The following is a 16,068-nucleotide window of genomic DNA, read 5'->3' on the forward strand; positions in this document are numbered from 1 at the left end:
AAGCCTTCTTCATGACAAGGGCAAGTGGTGGGGAGGCACCGCATAACGCTGGGTATCCCTGGAGCACAACGCTCCAGAGGTTAGACTATTTTAACCAGATAAGAATGGCTTCTTTCAGCAGGTTTTCAAAAGGAGTTTGGAGAGTCGCCTGTCTTGGGTTGTTTTGCCACAACACATCTTGCATCTGGGCACAGAGTTAAACTAGATGACCCTTGCAATGCCTTCTACCCCTCTGACTCCAAGAGCATGGAAACAGCACTCAGTCCCAAGATCACTTAACCTGCCCCCTACTTCCAGCTCGACAAAAGCTTTCCAACACTCAGGCAGTAATTAGTAGGGATGTTAACCAGTTAACGCCTTGCTGGTGAACTTCAGCAGTGGTCAACCACACCAAGCCAGAGTAGCCCCAGCCATGGAGGGGCCACCGGACGACAGGACCCCACAGCCATGGAGGAACCTGGGTTAAAACAGTTAACCAGTTAAGCACTAGTGTTTAACAGACGGACTGTATTAACAACCCTAGTATTTAGAAAAGCTCACATTTCAGTTCAAATGATCTCAGAGGATTTCCCAAAACTGTTGCAAAAGAAAATGATAAATCCTTGTCCAACAATATTTGGAAAGAAATTATTTACTCTAGGATAGAAAGTAAAAAAGAACAGTTGTAATAATTGATAGAAATGTAGCCATGTTAGTCTGGGGTAGCTGAAGCAAAATGCAGGACAATGTAGCACTTTAAAGACTAACAAGATGGTTTATTAGGTGATGAGCTTTCGTGGGCCAGACCCACTTCCTCAGATCAAATAGTGGAAGAAAATAGTCACAACCATATATACCAAAGGACACAATTAAAAAATGAACACATATGAAAAGGACAAATCACATTTCAGAACAGGAGGGGGATGCGGGGGGGGGAGGAGGAAGGAAGGTAAGTGTCTGTGAATTGATGATATTAGAGGTGGGGAGAGTGGGATGTCTGTGAGCTAATGGTATTAGAGGTGATAATTGGGGAAGCTATCTTGGTAATGGGTAAGATAGTTTGAGTGTTTGTTCATTCCTTCCCGGAGAGTGTCGAATTTTAACATGAATGACAGTTCAGAGGATTCCCTTTCAAGTGCAGATGTAAAAGGTCTTTGTAGCAGAATGCAGGTGGTTAAGTCATTGAGAGAGTGTCCTTTCTGGTTAAAATGGCAAGAAACTGTACCATTAACTCACAAACATCCCACTCTCCCCACCTCTAATATCGTCAATTCACAGACACTTACCTTCCTTCCTCCCCCCCCCCCCCCCCCCCGCATCCTCCTCCTGTTCTGAAATGTGATTTGTCCTTTTCATGTGTGTTCATTTTTTTAATTGTATCCTTTGGTATATATGGTTGTGACTATTTTCTTCCACTATTTGATCTGAGGAAGTGGGTCTGGCCCACGAAAGCTCATCATCTAATAAACCATCTTGTTAGTCTTTAAAGTGCTACATTGTCCTGCATTTTGCTTCAGTTGTAATTATTGTGAGCTAGTGTTTTTAACGTCATCTGAGATAACGTGTTCCATGTTTATGAAAAGCTTATTAGAATTCATACATCCAAGAAAGTAAAAGAGGAGAAAGAAATAAGATTTGATTTGAGATAACCCATTGGAATTAAAACACATGGATTTGGGGATCACATCCAAGGTTAAGTCAGATGAATCAGGAATAGAAAAGAAGAAAGTTTTAGGAGCAGTTTTGAGACAAAATTGTTCTAGTTCATCCCTGCTGCCAGCATTGCATTTCCCCCCACACAACAGAAATTGTATTTAAAAAAAAGTTAGGACTTTTATTTCTGCTGCCACTGCATTTTAACTGTAATAAGCGTAAAACCCATTTCTAATTAACGCACTTGCAATTAAATCCATCGTCCAGAAGAAGATTGGAAAGGAAATGAGAACATAAGAAGGGTGATAAATGTCTGTCGCAAACGCCCCCTTGATGATTGCTCCTCTGGCACAAAATAAGGCACAAATTCTTGCTACATAATCACACTACTCAGCAGAAAAGGGAACTGGTTTTCTTAACTTTGAGCGATGAGCTAAAGGTGGCAAAATTGCCTCAAAAACTCTTGGTTCAGCTGTTGTAATACTAACAACAAAAGCACCATTCACTCAACAGCAGCACTTCTCAGACTGCAGCTCCCAACCCACAAGACGGCCAAGAGGCTATTCTAAGGGCCCATAGACCTCCTCTTTTGTCCTTTTACTGGTCATCTCAAAGTAGAATGACCAGGCGTCCAGGTTGCCCTCTTTTCTGGCCCTCTGATCGCCATCGAGATAGATTTTGAAATATGAACAACTGCACTGCCTTGACAACAGGGGCCAGAGAGCAGTGGCTGCTGCCCCTGCCAGTTCTTAAGGCCGAGCCACCACCAACAGCAGCGCAGAAGTAAGGGTGGCATGACATGGTATTGCTACCCTTAAGTCTGTTGCTGCTGGCAACAGTGCTGCCTATTGGGTGGCTGGAGACCTATAGCTGCTTTATCCCCCAGCTCATCCTGTACCCTGGCAGTATCCTCTATTTGGGAATTTGAAAGATGGTAACTCTGGGGGAGTATCACAGCCTGAAATACTTTCAAAAGGAACCACAGCAAAAAAGTTTGAGGGTCCCTGCTCTGAGTCACCTTATGAAGAAGGGAAGCATTATTCAGCTTCCCTAAAGATACCCAAAATGTTTCACACCAAGAGCCACAGAGTGGCAGAAAGAACCCTCTGTGCAGCACCGCAATGCAGTTTTAGCAATGAATATCAACTCAGTTCCTGTATGAAACTTGAACCAATATCTTGCTGGCTCTTAGGGACAGTGTTCCCAACTGAGTCAAAGTCACCCATGAGATCCCCTGTGTTTCAAAAAGTGCACAAGCACATACGTGTGGAGTTACAAACTCTTCACAATCATCAGTTCTCTCTCTCTCTCTTGAAAATGACCACACTGCAAATCCAACAGCAGAAATCAGTCACAAGAGCCCTCACCTTTTCGGCCAGTTGAACTCAATGAAATGTCTCCAATTCAACACTCTCAAAGCTGCTACTTCAGCTCCTCCCACCAGCCCCCCCCCATGTGATTATAATACGCAAACATTGTTTTTATGTTGTAGCAGAGTTTATTTTAATATCTTGTACAACGAGCATTGGTCTCCAGTACTGTAATAAGTTATAAGTTTACACAAGCAAGATGCTCCCCACCCTCACCCCCACGAAAGAAATGTTTAGCTTCCACCATTTCTAATGTATAGGGAAAGAGGGCATGACATTACCTGAAAATCAAAAGGGAAACCTAATTCATGGACAACATTTTCTGGAACAGATTTTGGGATTAGCTCGGTCTACTTGGATTCCATCAATACATGCAGAGGCCAAGATTAATTTAAAGAACACACTAATCTAACTGCAGTTTTTCTTTCATTTTAAAGCGGCTTTTTAAATGCTCTGCTGTATTGCTATCCTGTGCACAGTCTCGTACAAACAGTAAATGTTTGTAACAATTAGGTTTTCCTAAAAGCTACTCAAATCCACCCATCTCACTTCATTCAACTGTTCCATGTTTGAGCGCCATGTTTTAAGAGCTGTTTCATTTCATAATGTGCATTTTTTTTTTGCAAATAGGATAAGCAAACCTCAACATATATTCCCTTTAAGTAACATACTATACATAAAACAAATAAATATTTTAAAACCCTTCAAGTGGCAACAACATAAAGAGTCTGTTTCAGGGCAGAACTCTGTTATGTAAAAAGTTTTCCAAACTTAGTTCTAAGGAGCACTCTAATTGTTCCAGACAGCTACCTGTACCATTTCCCCTGGCTTTATCAGAATACAGGAAAAAGTTAAATCAATAAGTTAAGAATTTCCTCTCAAGCCCAAACACAGAGAACTCAAAAATATGTCTGAGATTAAATTATTCAGATTCTTTAGGAGACAAATGAAGGGTCTGTACAAATGTTTCCCTTCTCTCTCCATTGAAGCATTTTGCCAGCAGTCCTGAAACTGTTAGGATAGCTCTGTGTACCTTGGAGAAACAAAAAAATAAGAAATAAAATTTCAGCACCAAAGGAGGGCCTCAAGGCTTAGAGATTAAGACATTACTGCCAGGTTGAAGACTAACTTGGCATTTTTCATCATATAGGCTGGCAGTTTTTTAGATCATTGCTTAGCTTTCAGCCTTCGTGGAAAGCTGCTGGCACAACACCGACATGTTCTTCATGGGACACAAGTAATTGGTCTCACAGCCTTCTCAGATTCCATGAGTACTGTAATTCTGACAAGTTTGTGAATAGTAGTTTTTAGAAAAATGAAAAGGGTGAAAACCCCGCACACTAGACCTGATCCAGAATTCCTGTCAGAGGCAGGTGAGAATTGTACTATTCTTGGCTGTAGGTGGACAGATCATGCATCTGGATATCTGGGCCATTATTAAAAAACAAAACAAACCCAAACCCAAGCCAAGCCAAAGGAAACCTTAAATCCTTAAAACATTTTAACGGAAAAATAAAATCTAGAGCCATGACTTTCAACCCTGTTTTTCATATGACTTTGAAAGACTCATTTTACAATATTATACATTTTATGATTTGTTAGAGATTAATTGGTTTTTCTGTGTCAAGAAGATGCAAATGGGTTTGCATTCCTTTGTCAATATGGAATCAGAATTTATGGCAAAATATAACTCATGGGGGGGCTTCTTTTTATCACAGAAAAACAATTGCTCTAACCAGGGAAACTTTGTATCACATCCAAATGAACCTATGAACCCATCTTCTTCCACAAAAGCACCTCAAGACACTTTACAACACTTGCAAGTATGCTATCTCCCAACAGAGGATGTTCTAATTCCACGTAGTGGTTTCTCCTTTAAGAAATTATATCCCAGTTTAGAACAAATTCAACCTTATTTAACAGGATGTTTTTTACATGTTCTATATATACAAGCTTTAAAATACATTTAAAAATAGCTGCACACATTTTATATCTCATTGTATATGAGAAGTGCAGTCCAGGCAGACCATGCTTCTCAGTATGTTAAAAAATATAAATAAAACTCAGCCAATCCTTCTCCTCCGGTAGCCACACTGGCCAACCAGGAAGGAAGACAGGCAGGCAGGAAGGAACACAGTTTTAAAATGGGAGTCTTTCACAAAAAACGCTACCAACAAATTTCAGGTTAATTTCCTCAAGCACGTCTATAAAACCTTTCCTTAGTAACTGAAATCTCATACAGCCATTTCAGCAATGAAAACTGTTGCAACATGCATGTGTGAACTGCCCACTCAACCAACTCCAACCCTGAGGATATTTCTGGCTTGATAGAAAAAGGAAATGTAACAATTTCTGCAGTATGGCTGGTTCTCCAAATCACAATTCTTTGTTTTCCAGGATGTTTCATGAATACACACGCACACTTCATTTCAAGTTCATGTTTCCCTCTAGTTAACATGCAGATTGCTTCTCCAGATCTTCCACATCTTGATGTCCCAATGAAACAATGTCATCCATCCAGAGGTTTTCCCAAATAGACCAAAGTCACCTCTGTGTTGCCATACACAGCAGACACTGCTGGATATAGGCAGGCCTTTGGCAATCCTCTGAAAGCAACTCCCAAGAACTCATAACCCCGCTCAAATGCTAATGTCTTGTCTTCCATGTCCAAGATGACTCGAATTCTCTCACCTATCTGCAAACAGAGATAGGAAGAAGAAAGAGTCAGGAAATACTCAAAGGGAGAACAATTAAAAGGAAAGAAAACAAAAATAGCACAGAGAATAGAAGAGGAGACCCTACAAGAAGGGCATTTTTCTGTTTCTCAATATAAATGAACTAATTTTTCTGGGGGAGTGTCAGTTTCACTGATGCACAGTAAGTTTCTCTATAGCTACACAGAAAATATCAGATTAACAGTGTTTTCCTGTAACCATCACAATGCTACATGCACCATGCATGGGCCCTTCACATGTGACTGTTCTGCTAATAACAATTATTACACTGCATTGCATCTACTTCAGTGTTCTGCAGCATGTGGCAATTTTTGCAATCATCTCCACCCTGTATTTCCCATGACTCTGAAGATAGCTTTTATTATGATAAATATGCAAAGCCTTTATACAGAGATTTTAAAGCCACAGAACTGGTTTTAAGAAGCAAGGGCTGTATGCCAGGTGCACTAAAAAACTTTTTTGGCCAAGTGTGCACTCTGAGCATCAGCATTACACTTTTATTTATTTATTATAGAACAAGAAGCAATGGGCTTAAACTGCAGCAAGGGAGGTTTAGGTTGGACATTAGGAAAAAGTTCCTAACGGTCAGAGTGGTCAAACACTGGGATAAATTGCCCAGGGAGGTTGTGGAATTTCCATCTGTGGAGATATTTACGAGTAGGTTAGATAAATGTCTGTCAGGGATGGTCCAGACAGTACTGAGTCCTGCCATGAGGGCAGGGGACTGGACTCGATCTCTCGAGGTCCCCTCCAGTCCTAGTATTCTATGATTCTATGATTCAATTTACCAGTAGAGCAGGAAAGTTCAAAACTATGTGTATGCTTTTCCCATTTGCCCTCCCCCCCACCTCTCGAAAAGACATTTCTAGAGCAGTGAACACTGAATGCGCTGAGAGAATCACAGATCAGCAAATAAACATTGTATTGCATGCCAGCTCATTTACCTAGAGCATGATTTGAAATTTAGATAAGTCACAGCTCCTAAGAGCAAGGAGTACCATGGCACTGCACAAGCTTCTATATTGTGGAAGCATCAATCCACCCTCAAATGGAGTCACCCTGAACCTCAAAAATGGCACTTAAGAATTTATTCTTTTTAGTCTTTATTTTATAAAAGAAAAGATCAAGTTACATGCTTTACTCAATCCGAGCGTTCTTTAAAGAGACATCAACTTGAAATCAAGTCAGTTTAAAAGTTAATGTCAAAGCAGTTTTGTCTACACCATATCTTTGAGTCTCCATGACAGTTCTGCGGTTTCAAGTTCTTCCCACCCTCCTTTCCCATTAGAGTTTGAAAGATCCAAACAAGGGGAATGGATCACAAAAAAAAAAATCAATCAGTAGAGTGACTACACACAATGCTGTCAAATGTACAAACTCAGCTATAGGAAGACAGTCTCTCTGATCTCTAAATTCCAATAATCTCATGTCTGCTCATAAAAATCATAGGTTAATGTTTCAGAGAAAAGTGCAATTTTTGAAAAGTAAGTACCATTACACAGATAGTGTTTGCTATACCACCTGGACAGCGAACTTTAGAGTGGGGATTTAGGAATACAGCCGGTCCCCAACTTATAAACAAGTTACGTACCAAACACAAGGTCGTAACTCGATCTGTTCGTAAGTAGGATTATATTCACTGACGTACAGCCGTGCGGTTTGTAAGTGCGGATTTCGTTTGTAACTCGGGGACCGGCTGTATAGGAGGTTGGCTGTAAATACAAACGGTCGTAAGTCGATGCGTTCGTAACTCGGGGACCGGCTGTATCATATACATTAAACCAGGAATGAGGAAACTTTTTTGAGTCGGGGCCATTGATCCACAGAAAGATCAGTTGGGAGCTGCACACAAGTGAGAAGCAAAACCACAAAAAACCCAAACCCTCCCTTATGTGGCTCCTAACTGAGAGGGAGAAAGACACTCCCCTACATTCCCCTCGCACACCAAGCTTAGGGGAGCCCAGGCTTTTAGATTTTATGTGCTCAAGCCTCATGGGAGGGTAGGGAGGCTGGAGCACCAGTGCAGGCTCCCCAGTGCTGGGGGGGCCCGTGAGCCTCAGGGGCCGGATCCAGGCAAGCCAGGGACCGCATCTGGTCCCTGGGTTTTAGGTTCTTCACCCCTGCATTAAACAATGTTCACCCACTGAAATGCAGCCACATCTGAAGTGGATCACACAAAAACTCTACATAACAGTGTAAGTCAGGAAGTATTAGTGTATTCAATTGAAGCTGTGCTGTCAAAAAATCTAGTAGGCAGAATATAGTTGTCCAAAAGTGGAATTGGCCAAAGCGAAACCACTGATTTGGAGGGGGAAAAAAGCCATGCACCCTTTAATTAAGGCACCTTATCTGAACTTTAATGTTATGTTTAATCCAAAAGATGTCACCTCTAAGAATACCAGTTATTGAATAAACATCGCGTCAGCATCACTCAGAATTTCCTTGGAGAATTCCTACCCGATTATCAACTAGACCCAACACACTTACAATACGATGTACAACACACTTACAAATGACATAATGCTTATCAAACAGCCCTGATATTGAGGGACAAATCCTTGTTTAAAGCATACAGAATGCTCTGGTACTTATTATTTTTTTAAAAAGAGGTAGCTGCATGAATGTAGGATAATTTCACATAAGATTTGAAATTATAAGAATGGTACACGATTATTTTTATTCTAACTGGAGGAGACAATGCTGGAACCTGAATCTGTACACCAAACAGGAACGTAATCTAAAAAATTAGTAAATCAGAAAAAAGAGAAGAAGGTAAATTTTGCCCCTCAACAGGTAAGCATTGCATACATAGCTACGTGAGCCAGGTTTAGGAGACAGACATGCTTACAACAGAAAAGGGCCATATTAAAGAACAGTGTTAAGGCTTATTGGGCAATGAAGTTTTGTCCTGGTCCCACAATTCTTGCAGGACAGTTGCCACAGATGCAGCAGAACCTCTAGCTGGTGCTTCATCTCACTTACCTGATATTTTGGTGCATTATTGCACTGTGGGAAGCTCCCATTTACTTCTCCATTATGTAGCAAATTATTGTCCACCAGATTCCATCCCCAACTCTGGTCATCGCTGCCCAGAAGCGCTACATAGCCTTGGCACTGCATGGGAGCCCGTTTTGTGGCAATTCCAATTACAGCGACCGTGCCAAGAGGGCCCTCCCACCAAACTTCCCAGGCATGACGACCCTCGCTGAAACCAATCTTCGTCCTTGCCCCATCTGTGCTCTGAGCAATAGGGTTCCGGTGCAACGTGAATCCATTCTTCTTGATGTACACATTCCTGGAGCAGTCATTGGTGCTGAAGGCATGTTGAAAGGCCCGTACCTAAAACCACAGAAAGGGAGAAGGGAATAATCATGAAACGAATTAATGCATTAACCTCTTACAGCTCGTTCCCACCACATTTCAAAGGCTTTTACAAGCCCGGTGTAGGAGGAGCGGCAAAGGCAGGGAGGCCAGCAGGCTCCAGACTCCCCGGGCGGGCGGGAGAGGAGCGCCCCGGGGAGGAGAGCAGGTTGCAGGGCGGCAGAGGAGGACCCCGGGGAGGAGAGCGGGTTGCAGGGCGGCAGAGGAGGACCCCGGGGAGGAGAGCGGGTTGCAGGGCGGCAGAGGAGCGCCCCGGGGAGGCGAGCGGGTTGCAGGAGCGGCAGAGGAGCACCCCGGGGAGGAGAGCGGGTTGCAGGGGCTGGCAGAGGAGCGCCCCGGGGAGGAGAGCGGGTTGCAGGGGCTGGCAGAGGAGCGCCCCGGGGAGGAGAGCGGGTTGCAGGGCGGCAGAGGAGCGTCCCGGGGAGGCGAGCGGGTCGCAGGGCGGCAGAGCAGCGCCCCGGGGAGGCGGGCAGGCTGCAGGGCGGCAGAGCAGCGCCCCGGGGAGGCGGGCAGGCTGCAGGGCGGCAGAGCAGCGCCCCGGGGAGGCGGGCAGGCTGCAGGGCGGCAGAGCAGCGCCCCGGGGAGGCGGGCAGGCTGCAGGGCGGCAGAGCAGCGCCCCGGGGAGGCGGGCAGGTTGCAGGGCGGCAGAGGAGCGCCCCGGGGAGGCGGGCAGGTTGCAGGGCGGCAGAGGAGCGCCCCGGGGAGGCGGGCAGGTTGCAGGGCGGCAGAGGAGCGCCCCGGGGAGGCGGGCAGGTTGCAGGGCGGCAGAGGAGCGCCCCGGGGAGGCGGGCAGGTTGCAGGGCGGCAGAGGAGCGCCCCGGGGAGGCGGGCAGGTTGCAGGGCGGCAGAGGAGCGCCCCGGGGAGGCGGGCAGGTTGCAGGGCGGCAGAGGAGCGCCCCGGGGAGGCGGGCAGGTTGCAGGGCGGCAGAGGAGCGCCCCGGGGAGGCGGGCAGGTTGCAGGGCGGCAGAGGAGCGCCCCGGGGAGGCGGGCAGGTTGCAGGGCGGCAGAGGAGCGCCCCGGGGAGGCGGGCAGGTTGCAGGGCGGCAGAGGAGCGCCCCGGGGAGGCGGGCAGGTTGCAGGGCGGCAGAGGAGCGCCCCGGGGAGGCGGGCAGGTTGCAGGGCGGCAGAGGAGCGCCCCGGGGAGGCGGGCAGGTTGCAGGGCGGCAGAGCAGCGCCCCGGGGAGGCGGGCAGGTTGCAGGGCGGCAGAGGAGCGTCCCGGGGAGGAGAGCAGGTTGCAGGGCGGCAGAGCAGCGCCCCGGGGAGGCGGGCGGGTCGCAGGGCGGCAGAGGAGCGCCCCGGGGAGGCGGGCGGGTCGCAGGGCGGCAGAGGAGCGCCCCGGGGAGGCGGGCGGGTCGCAGGGCGGCAGAGGAGCGCCCCGGGGAGGCGGGCGGGTCGCAGGGCGGCAAAGGAGCGCCCCGGGGAGGCGGGCGGGTCGCAGGGCGGCAAAGGAGCGCCCCGGGGAGGCGGGCGGGTCGCAGGGCGGCAGAGGAGCGCCCCGGGGAGGCGGGCGGGTGCAGGGCGGCAGAGGAGCGCCCCGCGGAGGCGGGCAGGGTGCAGCGCGGCAGAGGAGCGCCCCGGGGAGGAGAGCAGGCTGCAGGGCGGGCGCAGGGGGGCAGAGGAGCGCCCCGGGGAGGCGGGCAGGGTGCAGGGCGGCAGAGGAGCGCCCCGCGGAGGAGGGCAGGCAGCAGCGCGGCCCGAGCGGCGGGCGCACCTTGCCCTTGTAGCTGGGCACGTTGCAGAGGAGGTCGGTGCGCAGCGCCTCCTCGGCCAGGCTGCGCGCGGCCAGGCTGCGCCACACCTCGCTGTTCTCGTCGCCGTGCAGGACGCGGTGCCACAGGCGGCACACGAGGGCGCAGCTCCGCAGCTCGCGCAGCTCCAGGTAGGAGAAGACCAGCTCGAGCACGCGCCCGGGCAGCCGCCAGCCCGCCCCGCCCGCCGCCATCGCCCGGCCGGCCGGCCCCGCGCCGACAGAGCCCTGAGGCGGCGCGCGCCAGCCTCGCGCGAAGCGGCGGCGCAGGGGGCGGCGCGAGCCCTGCGCCCGCCCCCGCCGGGCGACACGAGCGGGCGGAAGCGAGCGCGGCGCGCGGGCGGCAGGGGCCGAGCGGGCCGCGCCGGGCGCCGCCGCCCAACCCCCCCGCGCCTCGCCCCCCGCGGCCGGCCCGCGCCCCCCGCAGCGGCTGTGGCGGCCGCTCCGCGCGGGCAGGCGGCCGCCGGAAGCGGCGCCATCTTGGTGAAGGGCAGAGCCCGCCCGGGTCCATGGGAGCGCATGCGCAGCCGCGGGGGGGGGGGAACCGAGCGGCGCGCTGGGATGACGTCATCGTGCCGCGCCGGAACAGGCGGCGGGAGGGACGCGGAGTGCTTGGTGCGGTTGGAGGTAACGCGGCCTGCGTCCGTCCCGCCCCCCCCCCGGGCCTTTCCTCCCGCCCCCCCCCCGGGCCGTCCCTTCAGCCTCCCAGTACATCCCTCCCGCCCACCCCTCCTCCCACAGTGTCCTCCGCGCTCCGCTCAGCCCGGGGCCCCATCGCCGCTCGTTGCTCGCGCTCATCTCCCCGCCGGGCTTCCTGGGTGTGGGCGGGGCCTGTGCCGATACGGGTGTGAATGCAAATCCCGTGTCCATGCAGCGCCGGCAAACGTGCTCCCCGCAAAATCCGAGCAATTCACGCTTGGCTTCCAGTAGAGACTGTGCTTCTTACGTCATGGGGCTGGAATGCCAAACTGCTGAAGCGCTGAATGTCTTTGTGTTTCAGCCATGGCATGTCAATCTGCTTACAACGCACTTTTCAGCTCCAGCCTACAATGTGACTTATGCAAGTGGCGGGGTGTTTCTAGGTGGATCCATTTGCAGGAGCAGAGCTATAGACGTGCTTGCTGATGACTCCCAACTAATAAGGATAAACATGATCATCAAGCACATTTCAAGTTAGCTGAAGTTCAGGCTCTGAGAAGTCTGAACCAGCCACCAATTAACAATGTAAAGTGTCATTTAAAAAGTTAACTGGTTCAACACTATGTTTGTGTGGGGGCAGCCCCACCGCTTGCAGTGCAGCAGGTTAGCTGGGCTGGAGCAGCCACCTCAGTCTTTTCTCCTTCAGTTCCTGTGCACCACAGATTACTTCTCGAGCTCATATTTAACCCTTGTTCAGCTCTTCTCTGAACTCCACCAATTTACATCATTCTGTCTTCACAGATAGTCCTTGGTGACTTTTCATTTTTTCCGTATACCATCTTTGGATGTTGTTTCCTTTCTGATGTGTGGGTTCTGCTGTGTATAGCTAAACTATTTCCTTCAGTGTACTGTGATGTGACTTCATGCAAACTCTACCATAAGCATCAAAATAAGCTTATTGTTTAGGAAGACTAGAACTTTGTCTTATACAGTTTTCTTACTCCGTGTAGACAAGTCCCAAGACTTCCTTTCCTGCTGCTCTTTTCAGTAAGTGCATTAGAAACTTTTAACTTGCGTGTTGTGATGGCACATAGAGACACCAGTCAGAGAGTGGAACCCCATTGTACTGAGTGCTCTGCAGGGGTCATGGCTGAAGTACCTTCCATCTGGACAGCTACTCAAGATTAGCAGACAGTGCTTTAGTATAGTTCAGGAACCAGGCGCAGCACTTCTCATGGTGAAGCAGCAAAGAGGGATGATACAAAATGTCAGTACTGTTTGAGCCCACGTTCCAGTTCACGAGTTTACCTTTACAGGTGTCTGTTTTACCGTAGGGACACTAACATCTCATACAGGACACGTTACTGAGTCAGCCGAGCACATGTGCATTCTTCATGCATCAATTTGTTTTCATTCACAGACTCCCCGAAGAATCATGGCAGTCAAGTGGCGGGATGGACATTCCTCTTCTGTACTGTGCTTGAATGTAAACAAAGACGGTCTGGTGGCTTCTGGAGCAGAGAGAGGAGAACTCTCAATGTGGAACGAGGAAGGGATTCATTTAGAACAGATACAGCTCCCAAGGGCAGATGATGTCACCTGTGTTGTGTTCTCTCCCACCTGCCCCAGCAGGCTGTACACCTCCCACGGCGAAACCATTAGCGTGCTGGATGTCAGATTCCTTAAAGGGCCAGCTGAATGCTTCCATCTGAATGAGGAAGAGATCAATTGCCTCTCAGTGAATGAGACTGACAGTGTCCTGGCTGCTGCAGATGACTCTGGGGCGATAAAAATTGTGGACTTGGAAAATAAGAAAGTCAGCCGGTCCTTGAGGAGGCATTCAAACATCTGCTCCTCTGTTGCCTTTCGGCCTCAGCGCCCTCAAAGCCTTGTGTCTTGTGGACTGGACATGAAGGTGATTTTTATAGTAGAAGGTGGATTATGGCTAGAAAACTTAAATGTCTACTCGATATGAGTTGTTAGATGATATTTGCTGTGCTGCTCCTCCATTCTGGGATTGTTAACATGGCTCTCCAACACTCCTAATGTGGCCCTAGCATAGTAGCCAGAGGTTTGGATTCTCCTGAACTGTTAGTATGTTATCCTGAAATTGGTTCATAATTACATAGTATTTAAATGTGTTCAGCATTATCTCCTATGAAGTCATCAACCTACCCTCCCACCCCATGAAGTAGGTGTTCTTCCCATTTTATAGATCGGGAAATGAAATGGGTCCCTGCAGAGAAAGTATCTGATTCTCAGCACTGTTCTCATTCCCAGTTACATCGGTGTGTTTTCAGTTACATAGCTACAATTGTCAGTTTGTCATGGCTCCCTCTCCCTGATGCCTCCAAACATTCAGGGTGGTCTCTTCACCTCCAGGGTTAAGCCTTAGCTATTCTAAGGAGGGCTGTTTCCGCAGATGTAGTTCTAATGATTTGTTTGGTTTGATTTGAAGGTTATGTTGTGGAACCTGCAGAAAGCTCGCCCACTGTGGACCACGACCCTGCAGGAGACCGAAGCAGAGGAAGTGGGACAACAATCAGCTGGCCAGTTCTTTAACCCTCCCCTCGCCCATTCTCTGTCTGTTGCAGCATGCGGTAATGTCTTTAGTTGTGGAGCTGAAGATGGTAAAATCAGGATCTTCCGAGTAACAGGGGTCAAGTTTGAACAGGAGCTGGGGTTTAAGGCTCACACGCTGGGCGTGTCTCAGGTCCTCTTTTTGCCAGATGTATATTGGCTGCTTTCTGGAGGAAATGATGGAAGGGTGTTACTGTGGGATGTCGGCAGTGAAGCCGGGAAGCAATTGAAGAGTCCTGTGAAATCCATCCACCGGAGGAAGGCCAGAACATCAGCTTCCCCCAAGAGAGGTGGAGAGCCCAACACCATGGTTACAAATGAACATGCCCGAGTTTTACCAAAGCTAAGCATAGAACATGGAGAGAAGGTGAACTGGATTTCATGCACAGCGATCAAAGGCTTGAGGAGGGTATTAGTTGCGGACCAGAGCAGCTGTATATCTGTATACCCTCTGAATGCGACCTAGACACACACTGTTTAAGGAAGTCTTGGCAAGCAGCTAGTGGTTTTTTTTAATTTTTGCGAGCTGGCCTCTGTGGTTCCTTACAGAACACTCTCCTCTTGGTTCCCATGGAGAGTAATCTTCCTGTTGCTTAAATAATCCCCAGCTCTTCTGCACGTTTAGAAGTGGCCTGGAATTTGCTGTGGCACGTTATGCACATAAATAACATCACTCCCTATTTCAGTAGGGGAGCTTCTTCACTTCCTTATCTCCTTGTGGGATTGGAAGAAGGTGCATTTTGAATATAGGTGTGACTTGGTTGGAAATGGACCGAGAGGACTTGCAGACACTGAGGCAGCCTCATGCTACAGGTTGTAACATTTTATGTTTCAGTCTGCAAACATTGTGAGAGAGATGGTATTCAGTCGGGAAGAAAATAAATCAGTGGGCATGGTAAGCTTTGCTGAAGGCACAATTGACAGGAGTCCTCCAAACTCCCTGCACTAGAACAACATAATTTATTTTCCTGCTTTGCTTCGTTACCTCTCTAATGCTTTGCTTTCCCCATTTCAAACTTTCTGGTAGTTTAGGCCTAAATGGGACATAATCTGTTCTCTAAGATGCAGCACCTGAAAACGTGGGGTGCAAGCATGTTTGAACTATTTCTAATTTAATATAATGAAGATTACTGAAGTGAGTTAAATAGATTTAAAGCTCATCAAAGTGGGATTTTCAGACAAACAAAATGGTGGGACATTTATTTATTTGGTTTGTCCTTTGATTTCATGTGTCTCAGAGGCAAAAATATCTTTTTAAATCCATCTCGGCAAAACCTTTCTCCCTCCCTGCACTCCTGTTAGCTCTTGTATGGTTACCCTATTGAACCCTGCATGCAAAAGTGTGAAGTTGAGCATTTTCGAACTTCAGTGCAGAGTGTAATAAAAATAGAGGGCCAGGTGCTGCTCTCTTTCTTACAAAAAAGTCTGATTGATGTCAAGGGCTCCTTGCATGAGTATGACAAGCAGGCTTCCACCCTAAATGGACTGTTAGCTTCCTCGTGTAGGGCGATGTGACCAAATGTGAATCCCGTGCCTCTGAAGTTATTTCATAAACTTCACGCTCTTATGGGATGTGCACATAATTCAGAGAGCTTATTTCCCCAGGATGTCCTAAACCACTCGTGTGTTGAAAGTGCAGTACTTTAGTCTGGGAACCAGTAGGGCCAATTCCATTATTTTTGTCTCCTTGATTATACATGCAAAGGAGTGATCTCTGCCCTGAACTTTGAACTTTCTGATATCACTAAAATAAGGTTAATTAATGTTTGTCAGAAGCTTTTTTTTTGGGGGGGGGGGCGTGGAAACAAGTGGTGAGATAATGGGATAATGGAATGTTCTATTGGAAGAAAAGAACAAACCTATAATTACAATACTTATCGTTCCCCTTTGCCTCCCTGAGTAACCCACTGTGCATCTTGTGCTTCACTAAAGATTAAAAGATTCCTTACAGTTGTGTATGCTTGATCTTGTTTTCTTACCCT

General features: G+C 48.3%; 2 protein-coding genes across 4 annotated transcripts; one reads left to right on the top strand and one right to left on the bottom strand.

The window, feature by feature from the left end:
• Positions 1–3,107: 3,107 nt before the first annotated feature.
• On the bottom strand, positions 3,108–11,143 carry FBXO45 (F-box protein 45). Its single transcript, XM_075937201.2, has 3 exons — positions 10,832–11,143; positions 8,720–9,076; positions 3,108–5,697 (listed from the first exon to the last, which is right to left on the bottom strand). Exons 1-3 carry the CDS (start codon positions 11,060–11,062, stop codon positions 5,512–5,514), a joined length of 774 nt encoding a protein of 257 aa, XP_075793316.1. The 5' UTR covers positions 11,063–11,143; the 3' UTR covers positions 3,108–5,511.
• On the top strand, positions 10,864–16,040 carry WDR53 (WD repeat domain 53). 3 transcript variants are annotated; one of them, XM_075937200.2, is made up of 3 exons: positions 10,864–10,999; positions 12,927–13,421; positions 13,965–16,040. In XM_075937200.2, the coding sequence occupies exons 2-3, from the start codon at positions 12,942–12,944 to the stop codon at positions 14,550–14,552; spliced, it is 1,068 nt and encodes a 355-aa protein (XP_075793315.1). In that variant the 5' UTR covers positions 10,864–10,999; positions 12,927–12,941; the 3' UTR covers positions 14,553–16,040. The 3 variants fall into 3 exon arrangements, with proteins under 3 accessions (XP_075793315.1, XP_075793314.2, XP_089637075.1); XM_075937199.2 differs by lacking the exon at positions 10,864–10,999 and adding an exon at positions 11,338–11,494; XM_089780949.1 differs by lacking the exon at positions 10,864–10,999 and adding an exon at positions 11,400–11,482.
• The last annotated feature ends 28 nt before the right edge of the window (positions 16,041–16,068 follow it).

This window comes from Pelodiscus sinensis, chromosome 10, assembly GCF_052426305.1.
Source record: "Pelodiscus sinensis isolate ZL-2025 chromosome 10, ASM5242630v1, whole genome shotgun sequence".
Lineage (NCBI taxonomy): Eukaryota > Metazoa > Chordata > Testudines > Trionychidae > Pelodiscus > Pelodiscus sinensis.

What these genes read in the sequence shown, in the direction of transcription:
- FBXO45 (XM_075937201.2), bottom strand. Translation starts at nt 11,062, where the DNA reads ATGGCGGCGGGCGGGGCGGGCTGGCGGCTGCCCGGGCGCGTGCTCGAG. An exon ending in TGCCCAGCTACAAGGGCAAG is followed by an intron (nt 9,077 to 10,831) that starts GTGCGCCCGCCG and finishes CTGTGGTTTTAG; the next exon opens with GTACGGGCCTTTCAACATGC. An exon ending in ATAATGCACCAAAATATCAG is followed by an intron (nt 5,698 to 8,719) that starts GTAAGTGAGATG and finishes CTCTGTTTGCAG; the next exon opens with ATAGGTGAGAGAATTCGAGT.
- WDR53 (XM_075937199.2), top strand. Translation starts at nt 11,387, where the DNA reads ATGCGCAGCCGCGGGGGGGGGGGAACCGAGCGGCGCGCTGGGATGACG. An exon ending in AGTGCTTGGTGCGGTTGGAG is followed by an intron (nt 11,495 to 12,926) that starts GTAACGCGGCCT and finishes TTTCATTCACAG; the next exon opens with ACTCCCCGAAGAATCATGGC. An exon ending in CTTGTGGACTGGACATGAAG is followed by an intron (nt 13,422 to 13,964) that starts GTGATTTTTATA and finishes TTTGATTTGAAG; the next exon opens with GTTATGTTGTGGAACCTGCA.